Source organism: Mirounga leonina, unplaced genomic scaffold (assembly GCF_011800145.1).
Source record: "Mirounga leonina isolate KUSES-001 unplaced genomic scaffold, KU_Mleo_1.0 Mir_127, whole genome shotgun sequence".
In the NCBI taxonomy this organism is placed as follows: Eukaryota; Metazoa; Chordata; class Mammalia; order Carnivora; family Phocidae; genus Mirounga; species Mirounga leonina.
Window position 1 is genome coordinate 51,406,904 of NW_023270316.1, and position 17,194 is coordinate 51,424,097.

A 17,194-nucleotide genomic window follows, 5' to 3' on the forward strand; every position below is an offset into this window, starting at 1 on the left:
TAAATAAATAAATAAAATCTTTTAAAAAAAAAGTTGGAAAACCCGATTTCTGCGAGATACACCAAATAATCTAATTTTTTAATGAATCTAATATGAAGACATATACCTTTTACTTTTTTTTTTTTTTAAGATTTTTTATTTGACAGAAAGAGACACAGCAAGAGAGGGAACATAAGCAGGGGGAGTGGGAGAGGGAGAAGCAGGCTTCCCGCGGAGCAGGGAGCCCGATGCGGGGCTCGATCCCAGGACCCTGGGATCATGACCTGAGCTGAAGGCAGACGCTTAACAACTGAGCCATCCAGGTGCCCCAACATATACCTTTTAATTTATGCTTTGTACCCTCATTTTTTCTTATGTAAGTTTTAATTGGTGTAGAAATATCCTTGAATAAAAATTATGTTTAGATTCCACATCAAAATTTGACTGTTTGCCCTAAACAAATTAACCACTCACCTTTTTTTCTTTTAGGTTGTTCTGGTGATGATGCTCCTGGTGAGTGTGCGTATGTCTCTTGAACCTGCTGAGTTTCCATCACTTCAGGAATCCCATCTAATGTGACGGATACATGGGTGATTGGGGCAACAACAATGTCATCTTCAGATGAACTAAATATATTATTATCTAATGGAAATAAAATCAACTTAATTAACTTTGTATTATAAATCAAAATAATTTCATCAGATAATTTCCTGTTTCTATGAAAAATCTGGTCCCTTCTTATTTCCTCTGTCCAAAATTAGGCATCCTAAGTCAGACCAGGGTTGACAGGACTAATTCAATGCCCTTCTTACTTGACTGCCTATCACCAATCTATCTTGTTTCGCTTCTCCATTCTTCTCTCATTGCTGCTAAAGTTATTCTCTGAAACCTAAGTTTGATTTGACCATATAATTCTTCTATACAAAACTTTCTACCCTGAAAATTATTAGAAAAATAAAACTGACCTTTCACCCAGTTCATAGAGGGGAAATGGTAAGAACAACCCAAACTCCACAGCCTGACATTTGAAACTTGCACAATCTCAATCAAATCTACCTTTCCACTCTCATCTCCCACCTACCAAGAAGCTTACACTTCAGCTATACCAAAGCATTTTTATCTCAAACATTTCACTGTTTTTTTACAGATCTGTCTCCTTGGCTCAACCCATTCTACCTTAAATGCCCGTCCCTATCTCCTCTTTCCACTAAAAGCTTATTTGTCTTTTACAGCCCAGGTTAAAACATTTCTTCCATAAAGCCTGTCTCTGATATTCTCAGCCAGAGTACTCTTTTCTTCCAGAACACTTTGCTATCCCTCCCATGGCCTTTATTTTTGGCTTTTACGTAAACAACTACCTTCAAAATTAATCTGTAAACTTGAGGAAAAAAAAGAGTTATCTGTTCATTTATACATCACATTATTGCCTAATGCACTGCTGTGCATGCAAAAAATACTCAACCACATCTTGAACTCATTTAGTAATAATTAATTTTATGAGTTTGACACTTTGTCTGAAAAGCTCAAAGGAGAACATGGATTTAAAAGCAGATCAATAATGCGGCAGTGAATTTTCTGCCATGAGGTGTTAGAAATTTTTTCAATGAATTTTTGCCTATTCACTGATGAATACTCATACAGATCATTAAATTATAATAGTTTGGGCCGTAAATGCCCTAATACTTTCACCAATGAGGTTACGAGAATAAATTCTGCCTAATCTGCTATTTGACAACTAAATAAATTATTTTTATTCCTAAAGGTCTCACTCCTCAATTAAAAAAAAAAAAGCCTTGTTTAACTGAATACTTTAGCAAAGGTGTCTCAACCAGTACTGTACCTAAAAATGCACTTGGGACACAAAACTTATCAAACATGATCTCTGGTCTCTTGGTATTTGCCATCTAACAGAGAATGATGGCAAGAATAACTTTTCCAAGTATATGAACATGAACAATCATGCACATGACCACTCACTTATTCGTTTTTCATCCAGCATAGGGCCAGGAGAATCCATATTGAGGAGTGCCTCAGCAGCCTCGATAGTTTCAATCGTTTCATCCCCATTAGGACAGGATGCTTCAACTACAATACATTTGAAGAAAATACGAGTTAGCTACAAGACCTCTGTTGCTTGAAAACACACAGATTTTGATCTCTTGAACATCAATTAATACTTGGGTTTATATACATACTTTGTATCAACAGATAAAATCCATACTATTGAATATGACTATTAAATTCTTTCTTTTTTCTTGTAGGCTCCAGGTAGACCCCTCCAGCACAGAGCCCAACATGGGGCTTGAACATCATTTCCCTGAGGATCAAGACCTGAGCTGAGGTCAAGAGTGGGAATGCTTAACTGACTGAGATACCCAGGCACCCCTCTATTTCTAATTTTTTAATGCTTCTCTCCCTCTCTCTCTCTGCCCTTTCTCCCGCTCCTGCTCTCTCTCTAAAATACATAAATAAATCTTTAAAAAAAAAAAAAAAGGAGAGGGCACCTTGGTGGCTTAGTCAGTTAAGCATCCAACTCTTGGTTTTGGCTCAGGTCATGATCTCAGGGTCTTGAGATCGAGCCCTGCATTAGGCTCCGTGCTCAGAGCAGAGTCTGGCTGGGTTTCTCTCTCCCTCTCCCTCTGCCCCTCCCCCCTGCTCTTTCTCTCTAAAATAAATAAATGAATTTTTAAAAAATAAAAAATAAACATTAGATATATACTTCAATCCATTAGTTACTGTCCTTATTAATGTTTAAGCTGTCCCATGTTTGGCTAAAAAATATTTCGTCTTTTTTTTTTTTTTTAAAGATTTTATTTATTTGACAGAGAGAGACACAGCAAGAGAGGGAACACAAGCACGGGGGAGTGGGAGAGGGAGAGGCGTGCTTCCCACGGAGCAAGGAGCCTGATGCGGGGCTCGATCCCAGGATGCTGGGATCACGACCTGAGCCGAAGGCAGACGCTTAACGACTGAGCGACCCAGGCACCCCTTGTCTTTGTTTTTTTAAAGAAGAAAATAGACCATGAGTTCATACTAGTATTTTCAATTCAAATATAGCATTATAGAATTTATTTCTAGAATTATATATTTATACCATGTATTTATATAGAATTTATAGGATTATAAAATTTTTATTTAACTTTGCAATTTAACATTTGTATACCTAATTTTACTCTATAAATCTTGCCTTCTTATGACATTAACTTCATTATTTATTTGATTTTACCCTAACATCTCTATCATATACATACATTCACACAAGTTGTAATTATTGAAAACAGTTTAAGATTCCTTAGCAGCTTTATTTTTATTGTTTGCTTTTTAGGATATTTCCTGTTAGGAAATGCACAGCCTTAAAAGTAACTTTAGGGGCGCCTGGGTGTCTCCCTCAGTTAAGTGTCTGACTCTTGATTTTGGCTCAGGTCATGATCTCAGGGTTGTGAGTTCGAGCCCCTCAGCGGGCTCCATGCTGGGCGTGGAGCCTGCTTAGGAGCCTGCTTAAGATTCTCTTTTACCAAAAAAAAAAAAAAAAGACTCTCTTTTTCCCTCTCCCTTTTCCTCTCCCCCACTCACATTCTCTCTAAATAATTAATAAATAAAATCTAAAAATCACTTTCATCTTTTTTTTAAAGATTTTATTTATTTACTTGAGAGACAGTGCGAGAGAGAGAGCACACAGAGGGAGAAGCAGACCCCCACTGAGCAGGGAGTCCCATGTGGGGCTCGATCCCAGGATGCTGGGGTCATGACCTGAGCCAAAGGCAGACGCTTAACCGACTGAGCCACCCGGGCACCCCCCAAAAAGTCACTTTAAGTACTTCTTCTCTATATGGGTATGCCACACCTCAATAATGTAATTAGGTTCATTTGTTTTAGTGTGCTTCGATTTTTAGATTGCTCATTTTTCCTCTTTTGGACTTAGTGTTGTTTTATAATTATGTTACATATTTACAGGGCTCCAAAGAAAAATGACAAAACGAAGTACATTTAGAAAATCTACCTTTCATTCCTGCCCCTTCCTTTTCCCTGTACAAAACCATTTTTATTAGTTTTGAGGTTTATATTTCTATTTTTTAAATATAAACAAAGACACATATCATTTATATTCTTTTTCCTATCTTAAGTAAAAATATACTATTCATGCTACCTGACCCTTGCCATTTTAACTTACTATACAGTAAAAATCATTCCACAGCTATATACAGAAATCATGTCACCTTTAGTATTTCAAAAATATGAGGCAAGTTGAATATGTTTAGTATCAATGTTAGTTTGTAAAACTTTGTTTATTCCACTCAGCTTCAGTGCTTAGATTGAGAAAAGCAAAATAAATGGGTTGGTCCTACATGAAACATGAAAGAAAAGCAAAAAAGTATATCTAACTTTTAAAAACAAAGAAAATGTTAGACCTTCAATAAATGGATGACAAAAATTTCTTTTGGCAGGGCGCCTGGGTAGCTCAGATGGTTAAGCATCTGACTTCGGCTCAGGTCATGATCCCAGAGTCCTGGGATCGAGCCCCACATCGGGCTCCTGGCTCAGCGGGGAGCCTGCTTCTCCCTCTGCCTCTCTCCCTGCTCATGTTCTCTCTCTCTGTGTCTCAAATGAATAAATAAAACCTTAAAAAAAAAAAAATTTCTTTTGGCAATAATAAACCCCACAAGCTTTTCATACATGCATTTTAAACCTTCTTTGTAACAGATTAGCTGTGATCTAGCAATTAGTTAAAATCTATTTATACCATATACTATAATAACTTAGGGAAGTTATTATACTATAATAACTTAGGGAATAATTTATAAATACATTTGATATTACTATAAATTACTAAAAATTGCATCTGACCTTGTAAGAACAGACAAGAATACATACGAAGAGACACATAATAGTATTATTTAAAAGAGAAGATTTACGAATGAATATAGTCATCATGGTTACCTTCTATTTGAGAAAATAGAATTTGTACCATCTCCATTAATAATTTTACTTTTAGATCTTCAAAGACTGGCAATGGAAGAAGAATCTCCACATACAAAGAAATCATGGTCAAATGACTTTCAAAAATTGTTAACACCATAACCTTTTTTCAAATGAAACTTTATGTAGGACTCTATCATATAAACAGATAAAAGTGGTATTTTACTATTATACATTTATTTTACAGGTTCAAATATATATCAAACTTGATATGAGATAAACTGATGATAAAAATGAGAGTATTGTAATGAACATGAAAATTTGATATCAGGGCATACAGATGATACCTGCAGTCTAATATAAGCCTCAAATCCATAAAAATAGATCTTTTTATTATTGAAAATTTCAAACAAAATCAAATTATGGAACACAGTATAATGAATTCTCACATATCCATTCTCAGCATTAACCATTACCAACACAAGGTCAATCTTCTTTCATTCCTACTCCAATTACTGCCCCCAAGGTCCCCTCACACACACCCCACACCCACTCCCTGGGATTATTTTGAAGGAATCTAAGACACTCTATTTCATCTCTAAATATTTTAGCGTATGTATGGTATGTTATTGTCATACCTAAAAATATTAACAATTCCTTAATATCATCTGAAGTGCTATCTAGGACTCACAGTTTATAAATTCTTTTTTCCCTATCTCTTTTCCCCCTGTAGTTTCTGAAAAGCACAACATTCTTCCCTCTCTTACTCTGAACTCAGGAGGGCTCCAGGGTTCTTTGCTTTCTTATGTCATTGCTCGAAGAAGGATGGAAGGGCTAAATAAAGGCTCAAGTTGGGAAATAAGACAGGGGAGGGAGAAGAAATATGAAAATAGTGAATCTGGTTTTCAAGATATGGCGGCTTGTCTTCTAGACCCATTCAATACCAGTTCTATTTTCCAGGAAGGAAGGAGCCTGTGTGTATTTTGCCATCAGGTATCTTCAAGTCCAAGCCCAAGAGAGTGAAACACTGAAAGAAAGAAGTAATTCTTTCTCCTAAAGATCCCACATCTGCTTCCCTAGTCTCAATTTCTTCTCTGAGGACCACCCTGATGACTTCAGGGGAGACCCTCATTCCCAACCTACTGAGACCACATGTAGCCTTACACTAAGGCATCAAGAAGTTACGACAGAATATGCTGCAAAAAACCCACTAGCTACACAACAGATATATATGCACAGCGATGATCATCCTGTTACACAAAACACATAACTCACTGTCAGTAATGAATGGAAACCTCTCACCTGAGTACTCTAATTTCCTAACTGGTAAGGAAAAACCTGGTAAGTCTAGATTTATCAGAAAAACTTTCATTGGGTTCCTCTGAACAAAAAATGTGAATATAGGATATGCTTTGTAAAAAACAGAGGACAAGACAAAAACTAAGTGTTGTTTGTCAGTGTTATCAGTGGGGACTCAGTCACTTGGTGTGTGATCTTAGGCAAGTCATTTCATTTAACCTAATTTTTTTCTTTTTCTCTTGTGAGAATTAAATGAGATAGTAAACTTTTAAAAATCTTCCTTTTTAAAAAAAATAAAACAATATCTACTATGTTAATATGATGCACTAAGAAGAAGACAATGCCATTTTGGTGGTATTCTTGCTCAAAATGCATTATCTCAGTTGAGACAATGAGAAAATATCACACAAATAAAATTGAGGGACATACTACAATGTTTGACCAGCACTCCTCAAAAGTGTCAAGGTTAGGGGTGCCTGGGTGGCTCAGTGGGTTGAGTGTCTGCCTTTGGCTCAAGTCATGCTCCCAGGGTGCTGGGATCAAGCCCCGCATCAGGCTCCCTGCTCAGTGAGGAGCCTGCTTCTCCCTCTCCCTCTGCTCCTCCCCCTGCTCATTCTCTCCCTCTCTCTCGGTCAAATGAACAAATAAAATCTTAAAAAAAAAAAGTGTCAAGGTTACTGAGAGACGAAGAAAGAGGAACTGTAACAGACTGGAAGAGACTAAGAAGAAATAACTAAATGTAAGATTATAGATAGGATACTGAAACAGAAAAAGGACATCAGTTTGAAACGGTTGGCATACAAATAAAGTGTAGGTTTAGTTAATAACACTGTGACTGATGCCAATTTCCTATTCTTTTTTAAAATTTAAGAATAAATATTCAAGTAACCTTTGCTTCCAAATAATTAATTTTCTCAAACACCTCCAACACCTCTGGCCCAGACAGATCAATGTAAATGTATAAAAATACAAATGTATGTACCAAATTCTAAAACTGATGAAAATAGCATTACTCACAACCTCACACTTACACCATGAACTCTTCACATTTCAAATATGCTACTAGTTCTGACTGAACCAGAAGAGAAATCTTCTTTAAACCCTAGGACCTGATCATGGCCTCCTATTTTGCTTCTTGTGACAGTAGTAAAAGAAGAACAATCCTGTATTTTTCCCTACAAACAACTTCTCACTGTTACCAAGAATACACAGCTTGGTATATAAGAAGCGTTCAGCGAATACCTGACAAAGTGTTCCGTTGGCCTGGTTCTTCTTATAGATCCCTATTTTGTCACACTCATCTCAATATATTTAGGAAAGAAGGAAGGGGGTGTGAGAAAGCAGTATGAAACACAGGTAGGTGAGGAAGAAATATAATTTTCGTCCCCCTGCTCTAGCCTCTGTAGATAATGGAGTTCCCTGAAACCGAGTTGAGGACTTCTTGCACCCCCAAGATCACAGGGCAAGGAAACTGCACAAAACCACGCTGAGGTAAGGTGCTGCTGGAGGCACACACACCTGTAAGCGTGATGTCGTCGTCATCATCATCGATGATCTCCTCTTCGGCGACATCCAGGGAGCTCTCCGTAATCATGTCATTGGGCTCTTCCACACAGGCTAGACCCGCATAACTATTGAGAATGTCAGCACCAGGAACATGCTCCACAATTACGGCAGGAAAAATAGCTGGGTCACCAAGCTGGGAGGGGTGAGCGAGAAAAAAGGATTAACAAAGTGTTTGCTTTTGTTAAATACAACCAAAAAATATTTTATACTGGACATCAATTTAGCTTTTCTATCATCAGCTACTTAAATCTTGACAATCTTTCTGGGCTGCAGAGAATATATATCTATTAAGACCAAATAAAACTTTTATTACCAACCTTGGGTCTTAACAACCAAGTTTTCACTGGAAAATCCTATAAAAGCATACTTTTAAACCACATTAAATTTAAAAAATGCTATTATCGGGGCGCCTGGGTGGCTCAGTCGTTAAGCGTCTGCCTTCGGCTTAGGTCATGATCCCAGAGTCCTGGGATCGAGCCCCGCATTGGGCTCCCTGCTCGGCGGGAAGCCTGCTTCTCCCTCTCCCACTCCTCCTGCTTGTGTTCCCTCTCTCGATGTGTCTCTCTGTCAAATAAATAAATAAAATCTTAAAAAAAAAAACTGCTAATAACATTAATTCATAAAAAGTGGCATACAACAAATGAAATGTACAATTACATAAAATCTCAACAGAAGTTTGACAGGAAAAAACCACAGAAGCTTAATAAATATTACATTGTCACTGGCACATAGCCTGTGTTTAACAGTAGCTTTTGACTCAAATGGGAAAATTAACTTTCATTTTCTATCTAGTCATAAGATTGCAAAATTTTTGATCATGTCTATCGCTATCTTTCTATATTATTATTTCTATTTTTTCTGATTTGTTTGATAGTGGTAGACATTCCTCCTTTAACCCTAAATAATTCAGTGTATATTTCCTAAATACATGAATATTACCTTATATACAGCGTACAATTAACATATTTGTAGCACTGCACACTGAGGTTAAATGCGACTTCTATCCTAAGAATTTAACTACTTCAATTAAACATTAAGATATCACTATCTGTGCTAAACATACTATCTGTGCCTTGAAGAATGCTATGCTCTGAAATTTATGGTTAATAACCCTAGAACATATTTGGATCATTTTAATCCAAAATGTTTCTTTCCATTTCAGAAAAGAGGAAGTTAGAAGTAACTGACTCCCCAAATCGTAAGTTTTAAAACAGAAAGTAGGAGGCTCACACACTGCACTGTAAAACTCACTCACACACACACACACACACACACACACACACACACGAGAGGAAATCTATACAATGGCCAAGGCAAAGCATAGTCATTGGGCTTTCCTTTTTTATTTTTTATTTTTTTAAGATTTTATTTATTTATTTGTCAGAGAGAGAGCAAGCACACAAGCAGGGGGAGCAGCAGGGAGAGGGAGAAGCAGGCTCTGCACTGAGCAGGGAGCCCGATGTGGGGCTGGATCCCAGGACCCTGGGATCATGACCTGAACTGAAGGCAGACACTTAACCGTCTGAGCCACCCAGGCACCCCCCCTTTTCTCTTTTTTAAGAGGTGAATGCTGCACATGCAATCCAACCTAGCATGAACATGTGCTTACTGAAACACTACTTCTCTCATAAGAGCTCAAGGTTAAGCCCCTAGTCTTCTAACGAGGCGGGCCCAGAACTGAGTTAATTTTCACATGATTTCATTTTATGCTGCAACAACTCTATGTACCAGGTAAGAATAGAGCTTATCACCTCTATCCCTTGGCAGAGGAAGAATTAGATTAAGAAATTTACCCAAGGTCACCCATGAAGTCAGAGACAGAGGCATGTCAAAGCAACTCCCAGGAGCAGTCCTCACCCAAATGAAACCAAACCTACTTGGCTCCTGAAATTTGGGGTAGTGAGTGTTAAGGGTAAGGATATTACAAGGCATATCTCCAAAATTTTATCTAAATCAACACAGTTCTCGAGTTTCAAATAACTACAGATATTTGTTACCATTTTCTTCCTTGTTCTATTCTACTCACCAGTAAGTGAATTGGAGGAAATGATTACTCTATTCTCCAGAATTTCTAGGTCTCAGGAACACGCTGTTGTAACAGTAATCAATGCTACTTCTCCATCAGTGTCTCTTCCCAGAGACAAACCCTGCTACCAGTTCCTTTGTTCCCTAATAGAGACAGTCTATGTATAATAAAGCTTATTTCAATTTACTTTATTTTTTAAAGATTTTATTTATTTGACAGAGAGAGAGACAGCGAGACAGGGAACACAAGCAGGGGGAATGGGAGAGGGAGAAGCAGGTTTCCCACAGAGCAGGGAGCCGGATGTGGGGCTCGATACCAGGACCCTGGATCATGACCTGAGCCGAAGGCAGACGCTTAACGCACTGAGCCACCCAGGCACCCCTCAATTTACTTTAAATAATAACTTTTAATTTCACTTCAAAGATTTTTTTTAAGATTTTATTTATTTATATGACAGAGAGAGACAGTGAGAGAGGGAACACAAGCAGAGGGAGTGGGAGAGGGAGAAGCAGGCTTCCCGCTGAGCAGGGAACCCGATGCGGGACTCGATCCCAGGACCCTGGGATCATGACCTGAGCCGAAGGCAGACGCTTAACGACTGAGTCACCCAGGCGCCCTAATTTCACTTCAAAGATTTTAATAACTTTTAAACCGTTTATTAAGAAAAATGTTAACCGTAACAGAGCAGGAAAATTAGTTTCCTTTGAAGTAAAAAAACTTAAGAATGAAAAGGAGAAAAAAAAAACGGTAAAAAAAAGAATGAAAAGGGACACATGGTTCTGAGATTTAGAAGGTAGCAACATGTAAAAAAGAAAGACTGTGAACCATAAGACCTCTGGCATTCTCCAATCCTACTGTCATTTTCCTCACTTTATCTATTTAGATTTTTATTTATTTGAGAGAAAGAGAGAGCACGCACAAGCAGGGGGAACGGCAGAGGGAGGAGAAGCAGACTCCCCGCTGAGGAGGGAGCCCAGTGCAGGGCTCAATCAAAGGACCCTGGAATCATGACCTGAGCTGAAGGCAGATGCTTAACTGACTGAGCCACCCAGATGCCCCCATTTTCCTCACTTTAAATGAAAGAAGAGCACTAGCTGATCCTAAGGGCACTTCCAGGTTTTGTTTTGTTGAGATGTATTAAGGCATGGATGCTAAAACTAAGTATGTAACGTTACAATAGAAGAGATTCATTCTTATGGACTAAATGGGGGGGCTAGCATGCACAGGGGCCACCTACCTGTTGCCTCTGCTAGTGCTATTAACTAACATTTATTAGCACCTAACATGCACCAGGTATTCTGCTTATTGCTTTATTTATATGAATTACTACCTTATTTAATCAACTCAAAATCCTATGAGGGAGATACACTGGATTATCTGTTTCCTACATGTGAAAACACAAGCTCAAGGGGAAGGGAAATAATTTACCGCAAGTCATATGGCTAGTAAGTGGTAGAACCTTAGCTGAACTGGACTCTAAGGTCTATGTTCTTTGCCTGTACACCATTATGGTCAGCCTTAAACATGGTGCCATTTTGTTTTACTGACATATTTACTTGGCTCTGTTTAAAAAAACAAAAAAGGTAAGGGGCTGTGCTGTGTTTAAGGTATGACTTTCTATATAATCATTTGCAGGGCTTCTCCAATCTGAGTCTATTATGAACTCTGTCGTGGGCCATAGACAGGAACTTCCCCGGATCACTCCTGACTTAGCCATGCTTTCTCTAAGGTACTCACTCCTTTCATGAAAAGCATGGGCTACTTTTATCTATTCCACTGAAATGGAGATGTATATTCAAAGCTGTTCATCTCTAATTTCTCCAGGGTGCTTTTAAATCATATACAACAAACAGACCAACTCTACATGTCAGGTAACAGGACTGAATCTGTATATACAAAATACATCTAGGAAACCTCTCTCAGGTATGGAAAGAATCTCCCCCCTCTATTAACATAAATGGAAGGAAAATACACACTCCAGGAACTCAAGCTCCTGGTCTGGGCTCGTGTTAAATTCCTGCCTTTTATACTGATTGACTAGCAACTAACTGGCTCAAGTCTGAGTTACCAGTAACCTAAAACTTTTATAACCACACATTCTAAAATTCCTGATTGAGAAATGGTTCCCAACCTCTTAAATGCCATGCCATGAAGGCATGGCAAAATTTCAAATGTTAAATTTTCTTAGATTTACATTTTAAAAATGAATAAAATACTGGGACTTACTAGTTCGCTAGGGCTGCTGTAACCAAGTACCACAGACTGGGCGGCTAAAAACAACAGAAATTTATTGTCTCACAGTTCTGGAGGCTGGAAATCTGAAATCGAGGTGCTGGCAGGGTAGTTCCTTCTGAGGGCTTTTAGACAGGGATCTGTTCCAGGCCTCTCTCCTTGGCTTATAGATGACTGTCGTCACGTTCACATGGTGTTCTCCCCTGTATGTGTCTGTGTCCAAATTTTCTCTTCTCGTAAGGACTCTGATCACATTGGATTAGGGGCCTATTCTACTCTAGTATAACCTCATCTTAACTTATTACATCTGTAGCAACCCTGTTTCCAAATAAGGTCACATTCTGAGATTTGAGGCCTTAGCATTTCAACATATGAATTTGGGGAGGTGGGGTAGAGAGAGCAATTCAACCCATAGCAGGATCCAATTTAATTTAGCTTTAAGTTTATCATTTGACAGTTGGCTCCCTCTACCCAAAACAACTTTGCTAGCTTGTGGCAATTAAGATTATATATTCTTGTTTCTATTTCTAAATTGAAGCTAGGCATTATTCTTTAAGTTTCTTTGCTGAAGACCACCAAATCTTATCCACCTCAGTTTTTCCCACATCATTTCAACCAGAACCTTCCCAAGATTTATTTAAAAGATGAACTTCAGGGGCCCCTGGGTGGCTCAGTCATTAAGCGACTGCCTTTGGCTCAGGTCATGATCCTGGAGTCCCAGGATCGAGTCCCACATCGGGCTCCCTGCTCGGCAGGGAGTCTGCTTCTCCCTCTGACCCTCCCCCCTCTCATGCTCTATCTCATTCTCTCTCAAATAAAAATAAAATAAAATAAAAAAATCTTTAAAAGATGAACTTCAGGAAGGCCACAGCTACTCATAAAATGGCCATATCCTCAGTTAGCAATACGATCTGTTACCTCCTTTTAAGAATTGAAGGTGTCAGAGTTGTCCACGAAATCTCAGAACCGAGTTCCGGGCGGTAGTTCCCCGGGAGGTCCTGGGTGGGCTCTCTGCGGGCCTGGGTGAAGATGGCTTGTGCCGCCGCTCGGTCCCGGCCAGCCGACCAGGACAGGTTCATTTGTATCTATCCTGCTTATTTAAATAACAAGAAGACCATCGCGGAGGGGAGGTGAATCCCCGTAAGTAAGAAAAATAAAATGTACTCTAGAGAGTGGAATCGTGATGTTCAGTACAGGGGCAGAGTCCGGGTCCAGCTCAAACAGGAAGACGGCAGCCTCTGTCTCGTACAGTTCCCATCACGTAAGTCAGTAATGTTGTATGTAGCAGAAATGATACCCAAACTAAAAACAAGGACACAAAAAATAGGAGGTGGTGACCAAAGTCTTCAGCAAGGAAAGGGAAGTAAAAAAGGGAAAGGAAAGAAGAAGTGACCGGATATGAGTCAGTCAATCAAGCCTGTGGTACTACTGTGATAAGACAGTGAATGAAGGCTTCTAATTTATATCTCAGAGAAATGGAAGCTTTTTATTTGCATCATTTAACCGAACTATGGACATCTCTGCCTCCCAGCTTCAGCATCAGAGTTGACAATGAAATAAATATACATCAGAAGTTTGCATCTAGCTTTTATGTAGTATAAAAGAAAATTTTTTTGCCTTTCAACACAGTTTTTGTGGAAGAAAGAAGCATATTTTTAAATGGACAATGGACTCTACCATAAGTTACTTGAAATCCTGTATCTGTCCTGTGTGTAAACATGTTTCAGATAAATGAGTTTAATTAAAGATTTGAAATATACATTTTCTTCAGCATTTAAGTTAATGAAATAAAATTTGACTTTTGTGGCTTTTGCTCCTTTGCTTATGAACTAATTAATGCTAGTAGAGGAAATAATTTAAGTGAATAAAATGGGTAGTGGAAGCTTAGTGTGAGCTTAAAACTAGAAGAAAATGGTTAAATCCTCTTGGACATCTACTGATCATATTATTTTAATCAATTGTAATTGTTCAATTACTAGTTTTTTGACGTATGGGAAGTCCTGGACGTTAAGCTTTAGATTTGCTTATTTTGTAGGCTTAAGAACATTACTTTAATTGGAGTTCTAAAATTACCCATGCTTGGGGTGCCTGGGTGGCTCAGTCGGTTGAGCGTCTGCCTTCGGCTCGGGTCGTGATCCCAGTCGGGCCCCGCATCCGGGAGCCTGCTTCTCCTTCTCTCTCTGCCTGCCACTCTGCCTACTTGTGCTCTCTCTGTCAAATAAGTAAAATCTTAAAAAATAAAAATAAAATCACCCATGCTTTAAAAAAAAAGAAAGAAAGAAAGAAATGAAGGTGTCAACACTTTGTTGATGTCCTAATAAAAATACGGTTTCATTTGGTTGGCTACTTAAAAAAAAAAAAAAAAATCTCCAAATATCTCTAAAACCTCTCTTTGTTTAAATAATCATCTTCTCTTCAGTATCTTTTAGCTGAATCAGGGAACCCCAGTTAACTCTACCAATGGTTATCAATGCTGACTACACACTGGGAAACACCTAAAAATATCAATACTTGACCCTATATGGGAGCAAACAAGTCCGAACATCTGGGGATGTGACCAGGGCCATGTTATTAAAGTTCCTTGGATGGTTCTAACGTGCATGCAGGGTTTAGAACCACTACTCTAAAGAATTACGAAATTCAAAACTACATTCCCTAAACAGAGTTAACTTGATTTACATGAATGTCTGAAGTACTAGTAATCCAAAAAAACAAGTTAATTATGACATCTTTTGGCACTTGCAGACTATTTTCCCATTTGTTTTTGTAACAGAACCAAAATAAATCACAAAATGATGGATGGGAAGAGAGATGGAAGACTTCTTGGGATTATAATCTGTCAAAGAACAGAGTTTTCAAAGCCTCAGTTTCTATAAGCAAATTAAACTGCAGTGATAAGCTTTCAACTACTGTGTAACTTTACAGAGGGTCTTAACTCCAGAGAGAAAAATACATACCAGTTTTCCTTTCTATTAATTTCAGGTAAATTTAACACAGGTGTTGAAAGCAAAACTTTAACAATTTTTTTTTTTAGCAGCTACAATAAAAATCAAACCAAGTTCTGGCACGAAAGAGTTCCCCAAATCTCAACACCGTCCACTATATAGTTTGCCTTTTGTTGTGGTTGATGATGTATGTGGCAATACCATCAAGTTAAAAAGAGAAGGAAAAGTGACCAATCTGTAAACAGCAATGTATGTTGCTACCCTCACCAGGCTTGCTTTTTCCTCAGTATACCACAATCCAAGGCCCTAAGAGAGTATTTAAGAAAGTATGGACCATTATTCCAACTATATGAAGTAAGTTTATTTAACAAGTCTTTGGTTATAAACCAAAACAAGCAAAAAAACAACACAAAAGAACTTGCAAATAACTTCTTTGCCAAGGTTCCCTGACAGCAAAGCTCAATCAGTTAACATGGTTGCTGTGAAACATTCTGCACCAAGATCCTCTATGAAAGAGCTGAAAATGAAAGATCTATCAAACGTTTTCCTAAGAGAAAGACAAGTTAAAAACAGTCTTTAAAAACTTCCCCATGCAGGTATTCGGTTTTTTTTCCCAAAGATTTTATTTATTTGAGAGAGAGAGAGAATGAGAAAGAGAGCACATGAGAGGGGGAAGGGTCAGAGGGAGAAGCAGGCTCCCTGCCGAGCATGGAGCCCGATGCGGGACTCGATCCAGGGACTCCAGGATCATGACCTGAGCCGAAGGCAGTCGCTTAACCAACTGAGCCACCCAGGCGCCCGCAGATACTCGTTTTTTTAAGATAGGTGCAAAATGAGCACATTTTCAAGTATTTACACTATCACTTTGCCACAAGACAAGGCAACACCAAGGGTGGGGTGGGGTGTCCCTCTTCCCATAATCTTCGGGAGCTTCCCCACCCGAAGGCAACTCCAAGAAACATACACACTAAACAGTGTTCACTTGCTATGTCTTGACGCATTTTTGAGAACAATTCCTGTGCCTTCTCTTCTGATCAGAATGCTGCTCCAAAGCCTCATGCTACAAAGGCACTGCTTTGAAAGTATTTCCTTCACCTTTGATTTAAAAAACAAAAACAGAAAACCAAAACCCAACACCTCAGTCTATCAGGACACCATCAGACAATATTTGCCATGCAGCAAATGCACTAAAAATACACCTGGTAAAAAAAGGATGTAATAGTAAGTGTTCAAGCTCTAGAGTTAGAATGACCCTTATTTACAGCTAGACTGCCCCGTGCCCTGGGTATTTGAACTCCAGCGAAGTTTTCAGCCTCTCGAAGCTTTAGTTATAACCAAAGACTTCGAGACCAAGTATCTAAATGAGTTGTAAGAATTCAATGATACGACATGTAAATACATCACTTGTTCTACTGCATGGCATAGAGTAATCATTCGATAAAACAATTTGATGATAAAGTGCCTCAACAGTTGACTTAGATAGAAATAAACACTCTTAAAATTTGGCTTACTACTTACACACATGTATCAAATCATTACCTTGTACACTTAATGTTACATATAAATTACATCTCAATGAAGCTGGGGGGAAAAACATAATCTTACATTGACAGGCATGATTTTTTTTTGGTTTTTGTTTTGTTTTTAATTAGGAAGTCCTTCCAGAAAAGTGGTGAACACAGCTCAACCATTTAGTCTCAGCAACGACGATTTGCACTTGAACGAAAAGCAAAAGCTGAAACATACCTGTTCAATTTTGTGACAACTGATCAAACTGTACACTTATGATTTATGATAAATATTTTTGTATGTATGCAACACTTCAATAAAAAGTCTAAAAAGCAGAGGTCCATCTGACGGGGGAAACGGAACTTTAAAGGGTCTCTAGTTCTCACAACTCGGAGCACTGTTCTGAGGCATGGGTATTGGAACCAGGTCAAATACTACGATGGTATTTTATTCCCTCAAATAAACCATAATAAAATTAAAGGAAACCTTTAGACATGGCACATCTAGGTGGATGTACACACATGAAATCAGGGTGACTGGTGAACAAAATGAATCAAAATTAAAAATCCTTTAAACAAGCTCCCATGGTGCATTTAAAAAAAATTGTTTGGGGGAATAGATTAATACCTGAACACATTTGTATTCCAAGAGTAAAAAACATTATTGTCCCCTTTCCATAGAGTTCCCCTACCTCATAACTACTACTGTTACCAATTTTCAA

The 17,194-nt window shown here is 38.4% G+C and overlaps 1 protein-coding gene and 1 pseudogene across 10 annotated transcripts in view; one reads left to right on the forward strand and one right to left on the reverse strand.

The window, feature by feature from the left end:
* The window catches only part of ELF1 (E74 like ETS transcription factor 1), a 107,554-nt gene that overhangs the window by 15,184 nt on the left and 75,176 nt on the right, over positions 1-17,194 (reverse strand). For 6 of the 9 annotated variants that reach the window (XM_035003275.1, XM_035003272.1, XM_035003273.1 and 3 more), the window contains 3 exons: positions 7,714-7,894; positions 1,957-2,064; positions 454-621 (listed from right to left, as the gene is read on the reverse strand). In XM_035003275.1, the coding sequence (XP_034859166.1) occupies positions 454-621; positions 1,957-2,064; positions 7,714-7,894 (457 nt within the window). Of the gene's footprint in view, positions 1-453; positions 622-1,956; positions 2,065-7,713; positions 7,895-8,078; positions 8,159-9,787; positions 10,039-17,194 lie in introns of those variants that run through there. The other 3 variants (XM_035003277.1, XM_035003278.1, XM_035003276.1) reach the window with 3 other exon arrangements.
* Positions 13,009-14,109, forward strand: LOC118009374 (annotated as a pseudogene). The gene has a single exon (XR_004678906.1). The product of XR_004678906.1 is annotated as a signal recognition particle 19 kDa protein-like (transcript).